Consider the following 11828-nt stretch of genomic DNA (forward strand, 5'->3'; position numbering starts at 1 on the left):
AGAGATATATCAAGGGGCCAGGACAAAGAAGTCATCTTGAGACTGTCCTCTAATTCTCATGTTAGGATGTCTACCCAGAGATTCAGAGATGTGAAAATAGCCACTGCTTCTAAACTCCATATAGTGTGCCCATTTCAGATATACATAGGTTTCCTTGATAATTATTTTTCACTCTTTATAATTTACCAAATTAATTTCTGTATACCCGGTACACAATGAAAAACCATTGCAATGTGCAGATCAGTTATTGGTTCTGGGTACCTCGGGTTCTTGGTGAACTTCCAAGCCATATATATCCCTGCAATCAGAAAGGGTACAGTGGATGTAACAGTATATTGCTTTTAAAAATCTGTCATAGTTGCAAAAAGTTACAGATGAAAACGTCGACTGTTTTTTTCAACCCAATTGCAATATTTGTAATTTAACTGTTACTTTGTTATAGGTAAACCTTGAAGAATATACACAAATGACCCCTTTATGAATTCAGTAGTTTGACTACTTTACAGAAATGCATAGCTTTTGAGGATCCACCATGGACTTTGTTCACACCTGTTTCCACCAATAACTGAAAGGAGGTTGAAAGCACAAAAATAGGACAAATGGGCTATTTTCCAATAAAATGCTAAAGCAGTGTTGACAAATATGGTTTTATGATTCAAGTCTGCCTGTTCCTGAAAGCTGGGAAGATGGTGAGTTTAGCACTACAAACTGCTCATTGATGCCATTTGCAGAGAAAAAAAACAGATGCTTTCTTCTAAAGCACCTTTCCCCATTTTCCCAAACAAAAGGTAGCTGTATTTTGGCTAATTTCTCGGTCCTCTCAAGGGGAATTCACTTACCCTGGGTTACTTTAGAATCCTTAGGATGTTGGAAAAAAGGACACAATTTTGGCCTGAATACCTTGTGTCAACAAAAAGTTATAGTGGGTTAAAGCCCAAAGTATCCCAAATAGTCCCCAAAAAAGACTTTGCACAGGGGTGTGAAAGGCCTAGCAGTGAAGGGATTTAATGACTACTTAAGTGGGTGGCACAATCAGTAGTGTTGGCCCAATAGTAACATTTAATTTACAGGCCCGGAGTACATGCAGTACCACTTTACTAGGGACTCACAAGTAAATTAAATATGCCAATTTGGTACAAGCCAATGTTACAATGTTTCAAACAGAGAGCACAAGCACTTTAGCACTGGTTAGCAGTGGGAATGTGCCCAGAGTCCTAAGGCCAACAAAACTAGGTTCACCTAAATGGAAGAGGAGAAAAAAAAATTGGGGAAGACCACCTTATGGCTTACAGGTCTAACAATGCATTTATTAAGTAGGGCACAACTTCTGCCCTAGCAAACCTCCTTGTTGATACCTAGTTATTGTGAGAGAACAAATTTAACGTTGAAGAACCTGGAGAAAAAATGTGTCCTGTCATGATAATTTTGAATGCCTTACGAAACCAAGCATAGAACAAACCATAAATGATTGGGTTGAATGTAGAATTAAAGTATCCCATCCACAAGGCAGCATTATATACATCTACAGGGGTCGAGAAGTCCAGGAAAGGGTCTAGTATGTTGAGGATGAAAAAAGGCAGCCAGCTTAATATAAATACCCCCATTACTATACTTAATGTTTTTGCTGCTTTGCTTTCTTTTTTCAGAGGCACCTTTTTGTGTCCTTTGGATTTGAGTGTTGGTCTGTTTGCGATTGTATCTATTTTTTTAGCTTGATGTTTTGCTACTGTAAAAATGTGTATATAAATACCTACCATCAGGGTGCCTGGAATGAAAAAGGAAATCAAAGAACACATCGATCCCCAGATCCTATTAAAAATGAGAAAACAAAACCCAGTGCAGGTAATCGATTGTATATACTCTTCTATTCCATCAACATGAATTTCTGATAACACAAGGCCAAAAGCAAAGATGAATGGAGCTGTCCAACTAATAAAGACAAATCCCTCAATTACAGGAATAGTTATTTTTGTCATGTATTGCAGAGGGTGGCACACAGCATAATAGCGATCAATGGAAATAAAGCAGAGGTGAAATATAGATGCTGTACAGAGCATAATATCACAACACGTGTGCAGGGTACAGAAGAGGTCCCCAAAGTACCAGCAGGACTCGATGGATCTGACCATGCTGAAGGGCATCACGACAAGACCCAGCAGGAAATCTGTGGTGGCCAATGAAAGGATCAAGAAATTTGTTGGCGAGTGAAGCTGCTTGAAATGAGAGATTGAAATAATGACAACCATGTTTCCTCCAACTGTGAGTATTATTGATCCCGCCATGAAGATGTACATTGCTGAAAGATTGGCATCAGATCTGTTTTGTCTGAGACAGGAAGTGTTGCTATGCTCGTAGCAGTAGAGCACTGCCTGCGGGCCCTGGAGGTAGGATGAATTCATTTCCAATAGCCAATGAAAACGCTTCTTCTCATTCCTAGAATTAAAAAAAACACGTATGCTTAGGTTGTTGCTTCCCAGTCAATAAAACTGTTACATTCACATTGGTTGGTATCAGTACTGTTTAAATTCAGCCTAGCTTACTGTTTCAAAATACTGTGGCACAATTCCAGCTATTTTATATGAGCTACCCACTGGTAGCAAATATTCTTCATGTTATTGGATCCATACCTGGGACTGTGTGTGATTAATAACCCAAATAGACTACACAAAAATTCAAATTTTTTTTGTTGAAGAAAGATAGCCAGTACCCTCATAGCAATGCCCAGCTGCTCCATTTCAACTATTGCAATTACACATATATATTTGCTTATCAACGTGCATGTAATCCACCAAGACTGCCCGCATATGGTTAACAAAACACACAATTTCTTCTTTAAATCTTCTCGAATTGCCAACCGACACCGGATTTGACTTCCTTCACATGATGCAAATACCTTCTTAACTGGCCAAATGTTCGTTCGTTATGCCCCTTATGGCTTTATATTAGATGTCGGAGGTGAGACAATAAGTCTTAACCGGCCTGGTGGTTCTGTATTAACTATACAGACCCCAGGACTGACCAATTGGTCTTTTAATGACTTTGCTTCAGGAATTTTATTGATTTAACATTATATCACCTAGACAGCTGCAAACTCTTCACACACACATGCCAAACCTTACAAAACATTGACCCAACATACCTTAGGAACCGCATAAACTTCTACAAATCTACCAGACACCTCTGCTCGGCCAGATTCCTACACACACACTGTCCACATACACAGAACCTGGTCGGACAGTTGGGTCTTCTCCTAGCTTCCACCCAAAGCCTGGAATGACCAGCACCTAAAAACCAGAGTTACCTCATCAATTCTTACATTCTACAAAGATATGAAGACCTCGCTCTTTGCCTACGACCAGTCCTAGGTTGGCCCATGCAGCTCCTGCTTTGAGCGCCAGCATAACCTCCAGGGTGAGTCATGAGATACACAATAACACATAACCTAACATAACATAACATAACATAATAGAACAGAACAGAACAAAGCATAACATAACATAACAGAACAGAACTTAACATGACATGACATAATAATACCTGATTCAAGCTATGGCACAAGCTTCCTTGCACGTCTTATTGTGACTAACTATCAATTACACACTCAGGGGCATATTACCAAGGGCCATTATCGCCGCTTTAGCGGGACTTTTTCCCGCTAAAGCGGCAATAATTTTATCGCCCTATTACCAAGCTGTTGCTAACACCAGTTAGCGACAGCTTGTAGCCGATAGCGGGCATTTTGGGGCCCGCTTTGCATGTCAGCGATAATTATCGCTAATGACATGCAGAGTGGGCGTGCCAAAATGTCAGCGCCTGAAAACAGTCGCTGCAATCGCTATCGCCTATGATCAACACAGGCGTAGTTTTGGAAATATTCGCGCTAAGCGCGAATATCTCCAAAAGCTAACGCCTGCCCTGACCAGTTCTTAGCCATGTTATCCAATAACAGGTAGATAACATGGCTAAGAGCATTGTCATGGTAATGCCTGAATATCGCTGTATTGACAGCGATATTCACGCATTTCGCCTGTTTTTTATCGCTTCTGAGATAAACCTTGCTAACAGCAAGGTATCTCAGCGATAAAAACAGGTGAAGGGCGGTGATAGAAATATTCTCTCTAAGCCTACTTAGCGATAATTATCGCTAGTTGTTGTTAATATGCCCCTCAGTTTATACACAGTAACAGCCTGATTCATGTACGGGCCGTTTTGCGTGTCCCTAATAGCGAATCATAGCGATTCGCTATTGAGGACACGCAAAACGGCATTCATGTAGGAATTGCAACTTAAATAGCGATTCCTTCATGTTCTTTATTTGCGAGTAGCAATTTGCTACTCGCAAATACTCCCCATTCATTCCTATGGGCCAAGAGGCCCATTGGAATGAATGGGGATTTGCGAGTAGCAATTTGCTACTCGCAACTGAGATAGCGATTTTAAGGGTGACAGGGGTGTCCAAAGGACGCCCTGTAGCACCCCTAAAATGCACTTATGGACAGGTGTTGCGCACACACATGTCCAAAGGACATGTGTGTGTGCTACATGCAACTTTGAAAAATGCTTTTAAAAGCATTTTTCTGAGTTTTTGCTATTTACCGACAGGTCTGACCTGTCGGTAAATAGCGGCCCCAAAAGTCCAAAATCGCTATTTTGTTGTGTGTCATGAATAGCATTTAAGGAATCTCTATTAGAGATTCCTTAAATGCCATTCCACACAAATATGCGAATTCTTTAATAGCGATTTTTGCATTTGGTATCATGAATACCAAATGCAAAAATTGCGCTCGCAAAGGGCCAGATTCTGAGAATCTGGCCTTTTGCGAGTGCAATTTAGCTACATGAATCAGGCTGTAAAGCACAGTAGTACAGTTATTCAGTCGCAGTGCTAAGTAACTCCCTTGTCCAGATGCATGATCTGAACTTGTATTTTGAAGAAATGAATCAAAGAAAATTGAACTCCATCTGTTCTTACTCATTCGCATCTAAATTCGTTGGTGAAAGCAGATGCCATGCTGGGGGCAAAACGTGCTATACAATTATAGCCTATTCTCTCTTCCATGGTGGAGATATGTAGCTTACCATCAACCATTAATCCACTGCCTTCGACTCAACAATGGTTGTTATCCCAGCTGGTCTATCTCATGGAGCATCTCATGTGACATTTCTTACATGGTCTGTTCTCTCTGGTACTGAGTTCAATAACTAATCCCATGCCTTTAATCATTTTCCTTTGCCTTTTTACTGTCTATGTGAAAGGTAATCCCCTCACATTCAGCCTACTGTTGCATGTATTGCTCCCGTTTACCCAGATTTAGTCCTCCCACGGACTTCCAAGACATTGCTATTAGTCACTTCACTATTATGAAAGCTAGATCAATGAACTTGCTGATCCCCAGGTCAAGGAAGTAACTCCAACAGGCTGAGTTCTGGTTTTCCAATGTTAGTCAAACCTGCAAGTATAGTCAGCGGCTGAGTGAGATTCGCCCAGGAGTTTGAGAGCACTGGGGACGAGCAAAGTATATGATAGAATCCGTTGTCTGGGAATTTACATATTGGCCACAACGATTCCGCCAATTCTATCCCGGGGAATGTTTTAATTTGTTTTCGAGGGGCCAGGTAAGTTCTGTTTACTATTAAAAATGCATAAATCCGAAGCACTCCCTTCTAGAATTCTTGACTGTGTAACTTATAATTAGACTCTAGTCTCTCTCAGGTACTTCCATTCCTATATCAGCTGTCTTCTTGTCCCTAAGGCCATCAAGAGAGTCTTTGTACCCGTTATTAGAGCAGAGTCCCAACCTTTCTACTTCTTCCTGGCTGAAAAGTACCTATACGGCAAGATGCGTGGTTGTTCTAGCTCCATTGTTGCAATTTTACTTTTGATCCTAGATCAAGAGGGTGCCCTTGATGGAGCAAGGATTCGCACGTTACGCGTCTTTCTTGAATTCAACACCCTTGCATAATGTTTAATGTAATAACCAATTTGTTTCGTTTATTGATTTTGCACTTTTACACTACACGCGGGTGTTCCAGAGACGCTTGCCTATGTGTTTATTAATCTTAACTATGCTTGCAACTAATATGGTCGCTGCTATGCGGGATTTCAGTCTGAGCATGCGTCGGTCATACCCATGTGATTTGACGCACTCGCAGTTCTGGAGGGATTTTTCGCTCATGCGCAGTACTGCTAAATATGGCCGCTTTGTTCTAACATGCTCTTTGCTTGCCACCGCTGCTTTGGCTCAGCTGTTTATTTCTGCTTAACCCCTAATGCTATAGATATTATAAAGTAAGGTGTGCAGTGAAGCCAATCATGGTATACAGTGTATTAATTTTTTCTGTGTTTCTAAATTGTTTTCGCTTACTTTTCATGTAACATTCTTCGGGGGCCTGGGAGAGAGGTGCTACTCCATCTTGGAAGCCCGTATGGTACCAATCACGTGATGGGGGACAAAAGAGTCATACAGCAGTGGAACACAGCCAGCTGGCTGCCGAAGCTGAGATGCTCCTGGGAACCAACCTACGACCCAGCGAGAAGACTCGAATCTACACCTATAATTGTAACAATGTAATACTTGCACTCTGTACGCTATTGTCTTCATATTCCTATGCCATGGGAACTGGAATGTAAGGGGTGGGTTCAAGAAATTGAATATTAATTGTGGGAACACCAAATTCTAGGTGGTGACAATGACCTAACCACCTCTCTTGTCCAATCCAAAGTCGGGGATCCTTACACTTGCAACATTTGTGGGTGGTCTACTGACCCGAAAACAGTATAACTGGCCTAGGTTTAGCTAGAGAAATTGTCGGACTTGTCCGAATAGCTGACCTGTCACTGACCCTACAAACTCTTTAGGTGATTGATACAGAGAGCTGCGAAGCACTCTGTCCGTAATTTCCACAAACTTAGTCTGGGGTGGAGAAACCTTTTAATGCTGGCGAAGCACCTGGCTGGGAGATTCGAGTACCCAATCGGGGTTATTGGCAGATTCCTTTCAGAGAGGGCGTAGCGCAGGCGTTGCATCCGAAGCTGCAGGTGTGGGTCGTACCTTTCCATGAGCCCAGTCCTGATCCAATCCTGGGGTGATCCTGTCCTGACTGTCCATGAGCTGTACCTGCTCGCCTACTGGCATCCTAAGTCTTTGAGGGTCCTTTCCCGCCTTTCCCCAACTGACCCGTGGCCAGGGTTAGTCCTCATTCTGTCCTAGGTAAATATAAATATATCTGGGTGTTTGTCTACCTAAATCTTTCTCTCCTTTTCCTTAATAAAGCAATCTTGCCTATGTGAATTATCTCTGACATTTGACTCTCACGAAAGCATTTTTCTAGCATGTTCCTTATCTTCCCCTTACCCTTACTCAAACTCTAAAATTGTTTTGCTTATCTAGTATGTTCCTCTGTTACCCTTCCTATATTTTCTGAATGTTAGATGATCCTCACGTTAATTCATAGTTATACTATTTTCCTAATCTTGGTCATTGATAGTCTGATCTGTGTAAACCTTATTCTCATGGCATATGATAACGAAAATTAACAGATAAAGGTTTTGAAACTTCTTGAGTGTGTGGTTATTTACAAGTTATAAACAACATTCAAATGTATATGGTATTTTGTTTAGTATTATCTTCCTACCCCTGCTAGCTCCTGATCTGTCGTGATCATAGGTACCTGTTCTCGAGGATTGGTAAATCAGGTACACGTAAATAAATAGACAGGAAAACTCGAATTACTGATAGCGGTGTGTAGGTTACCTGATTTATGAAATAAGTGATAAAACACGTTATGGGCCCAGTAGTGCATATTTGGTAAATCAGAGTCGGGTGACCTGCGTGCTCTATCCGTAATTTTCTGGTAGCAGAGCTATGGTTAGGACTAGTTAAGATAGGTAGATAAGATATTTGCTGATGAAACCGTGGAAAATAAAATGTGCTGCTAAAAATAAAATTTCTTTCAGTTATCGATCGATCTAAATGCTATTGTTTTGAAATGTTATAAAGTATTATTGAAGGAAATGCTGCTATATTATTGAATGTGATTAGCAAATTGTTAGTGATTGTTCTATGTTGCCTGGAATCCCCGGGGAATAGAATAGCGGGTGGTGAGCAGAATCCACTCGGCTGTGAGGTCACTTGCTGTGAGGAAGATTAGTGCATGGTTAGGCAGAACCGGAAGCGCTAATTAGGATTTCCTGAATGAATAGTTGAATAAATGATAGCAACGAGTTCGCTAATGAAACTTCAGTTGTGATATTACCTAGTAAGGGTCACACGAGGAAGGAGTAGTAGGTTCATCGGAGCTTGAGTGATAGCAAAGGAGTGCCTTTGTGAAACTTTAGACTTAGTATATATCCCGGAAAGAGTGGATGAGTCAAAGAAGTAACAGGTTATCTAATGCTTGTGTGAAAGGGTAGGCAGAAGGGTCTATCCGTAGTGTATGAAAAGTAGACAGAAGAGGTTTACTTGCAGTGAAACACAACTTTCTTTCTTTTAGACACTCGAGCACAGTGGCGAATGTTATACGTTGTTAACTAAATTGTGCACTTGCACTTTAAGAAAAATTCAAAGTATCCGTTACCTTGTGAAGGAGGGAGTCGGTCGCGAAGCTGCGCTGACGTCACTCCGAGCCGCGCTGGTATTGGTTGAAACAGCGGGCGTGTAACAAAGCTGGTATTGTAAAGGAGGGTTGAGTGCCGGAGCGTGAGACCGCGTCTTGCGAAAAGGCCACGCACCCATTGGTCGAGAAAATGTGCAATCCTTGTGTTGATTGGTTATTGAAAAGTTATAAGACACGCTAGTATTGGAAGGGGATTTGTAAACAAAGGTCGTAGTTAACCACGGAGCTTCTGGTTACACAGTCTATGTGGTATCCTGAATTCTTACCTGATCCACAACATTTAGGTTTTCGTAAAGATCAGATGCTAAGAGGCAGACCTTACAATATGTACGGGAACAAGAGGAAAATGTCATTTGCTGACAAAATCAAGAATTACTTCAAGAAAGATAAGCCCATTAGAACTAGAGAAGGTGTAATCATTCACCACCTAATACTTCCGCATCATTTATGATGTTTGATAAACGTTATCATACCTGCGTATGGTTGGAGAATTGGGTAAAGTATACCCAAGATGATGGAATCCTAGCATTTACCCTAGATGGTACCTTTAACAGTAGAATTTTGTTTAATTTGAGGACCCGAATGAATGACTTACATCCCAGACCCAGGTTGACTCAGTATGAGGCTTTAGAAGAATGGGAGATTGAGGCCTTAGAGCGAGACAGACCCAGAATGGATAAGGGAGTGAGCAAATGGTACCCGAAATTGCAGCGAGATGCCAAAGAGAAAAAGATGAAACAATGGAGACAGAATATGATGGTCGAGGGACTATTTCCAGTATTTGGGGTAAATGAACCTGTAGGAGAAAAAGGAACAGAGAAAACCCGAAACTTAATGACTATGGATGACTCGGAAGATGAATACCTGGAGGATTTATTTATGAAAAATCCACCCCCTTATGATGAGGAGTCAGGGTCTTTGAGCTCGAAAAACCCATTCTTTAGACCTCCTAGAAGGAGAAGTGCCAGTGAAACAGATACAGCAGGTATAGGCAATAGGCAAACTAGTGGAGACGGATTTTGTAGACCTGACCCTACTGTCCCAAATTATAGACCATTTGGTGAAGAGAGATCATGTGTGACAGCCCCAACTGCCCTGAGTCTGTATCCTCCTTTAATTCCACAAGTATTACATGATGCATCAGTTGACAGGACTTTACATGAACGAGAAAAAGAAGCATTGATAAAACAGCGAAATGAACTCATTCAGACAATAGCTCAGATAAATCCCAGTCCTGAAGCCCTGACAATTCCAATAACTATTGGTCCCGTTGTTCCTCTTTATGGGGATAGACAGAATAGCCCAAAAACCCCAGTCATTACACCACCTGTAGCCCAGCCCAGAAAAGAGCCTCTCATAGTTGATGATCAGGCAAGCGAATGCGAATCTGTAATCTCCCTGATGGATCTGCCCATAAGGGAGCCAGAAAGTAGTGTACCGCGGACGAGAACTCAGACTAGGGCCAAGGAAGTCCTGATTGAAACAGCTTCAGGGACCCGGAGCGCCACAGTAGTGACTCCGGAGGAACCAGATCGATGGACCCGAGAATTAGAAAAGGAAACTCCCCAGCCCAAACCATTAGATATTTGCAAGCTAAGAATAGAGTTGGAGGAACTAATGGCTGGGAATGTGGGACTGGACAGATTGAATACCCTTAGTGAAGATGAACTTTTGTTCATCTGCAAAAGTATTACCAGAAATACCAGAGTGTTCCATGAGAAACTAATGGACGCAGCAGCTAATATGGGAATTGATGTTAGCAAGTCAAAAGTCCTACAGAAACCTTACAGAGCAGAGTTTTCAGACAAAGACCTAGAAAACATGAATGTGTCCGGGAAAAAGGTGCAGATAAGGGAATTGTTAAACCTGTTGCAGAAATGGGGAGACTTAGAAAAATGGAAAGCCAGATGGGCAAAGAAAAAGGAAGACAGTAAGGCTAGACCGAAGACTTCTGAATACGTTCTAAAGGAAGTCGATAAACCAGAAACCTTGTATCCCATGAGAGAAGTGCCAGGGGGAAAATATGTACATGTACCATGGTCCCGACAGGATATTGTCTCCTTTATAAATGACTTCCCAAAATTGAGAGAGAAACCTGTAGAGTGGTACAGGCAGGTTGAGAGATTCGTCAAAGTTCAAAAGTGTCTCTTGAAGGACCTAGATGGGTTCTTCGACATTGTAGTTCCTGTAGATTTATGGACAGAATGTAAAATTGCAGTTGATTGGCCCAGTTAGGAGTATGAAAGAGACTCAAGAACAGGAGCTCCCGCTCCGAATGTAATGAGGCAGTATGATAAGGTAATACAATATTTGAAGGGGAAGGTGCCAGCAAAAGAAACTGATTGGACCCGCATAGATAGAACTACCCAGAATCGTGATGAAACTGTGCACTTCTATTATGAGCGACTGCTACAGGTATTCAAAACCTACAGTGGAATCGATAATATTGAAATGAAGGATATGACCCATTTCATTTATCGATTCTTGTTGGGTTTGAGACCTGAAATCTCCCAGTGGATCAGAGATAACAACATCTGTTGGCAGGGTAAACCCGTAGATGAGGTCCTGAAGTACGCCAAGTACTGCGAAGATGAGATGGAGAATAAGCGAAAGGCCTTAAAGGAAAAAGTCATGTGGGCTCAAGTGAAATTGGCAGAACAACAAGAAAAACAGTTAAGTAAAATGAATATTAATACCCCGAACACAAGTGCTGGGGGAGGAGGGAAACCCGAGTTAAAATGAGTCGAGAAGAGGCCATGAAGAAATTTCCCTGCCACGGGCCAGATAGGGCACTGGAGAGACAAATGTCCAAATTTACAGACTGGTAATGTCGCAATTAATGGTTTAAATCCACAGGTGCAGAAAGAGGGGCCACAAAAGACCCAGCAAAAGGTAAAACAGAATCAGTTGCCTCGCGCTCCTAGACCTAACTATAAGAACCAAGCTCAGCAGAATGAGGGGGTCGAGGTATGGGAAGGAAGGGAAGATAGCAATGCAGCAACCTCGCAATTCCTGTTGAATGATACATTCCTCTGTGATGAACCTTACTGACGGGGCCTGAGGGGGGAGGATGAGGAGTGCGTACTTGGCGCCTACTTGCTGGTAGACCAGTCAGGGCCATACATTGAAGGAAAGGTTGAAGAAAATGACGTCACCTTTCTGTTGCACACTGGTGCTACCCGTTCTACTGTGAGAACAGCAGACGTTCCTAA

At 41.9% G+C, this 11828-nt stretch overlaps 1 protein-coding gene across 1 annotated transcript; it reads right to left on the reverse strand.

Annotated features, from left to right (window-relative positions):
* Positions 1-1355: 1355 nt before the first annotated feature.
* On the reverse strand, positions 1356-2399 carry LOC147708812 (trace amine-associated receptor 4-like). The gene has a single exon (XM_086925394.1). It carries the CDS (start codon positions 2397-2399, stop codon positions 1356-1358), a length of 1044 nt encoding a protein of 347 aa, XP_086781520.1.
* Between the last annotated feature and the right edge of the window lie 9429 nt (positions 2400-11828).

The sequence above is a fragment of the Lissotriton vulgaris genome, chromosome 6 (assembly GCF_964263255.1).
Source record: "Lissotriton vulgaris chromosome 6, aLisVul1.2, whole genome shotgun sequence".
Classification (NCBI taxonomy): domain Eukaryota; kingdom Metazoa; phylum Chordata; class Amphibia; order Caudata; family Salamandridae; genus Lissotriton; species Lissotriton vulgaris.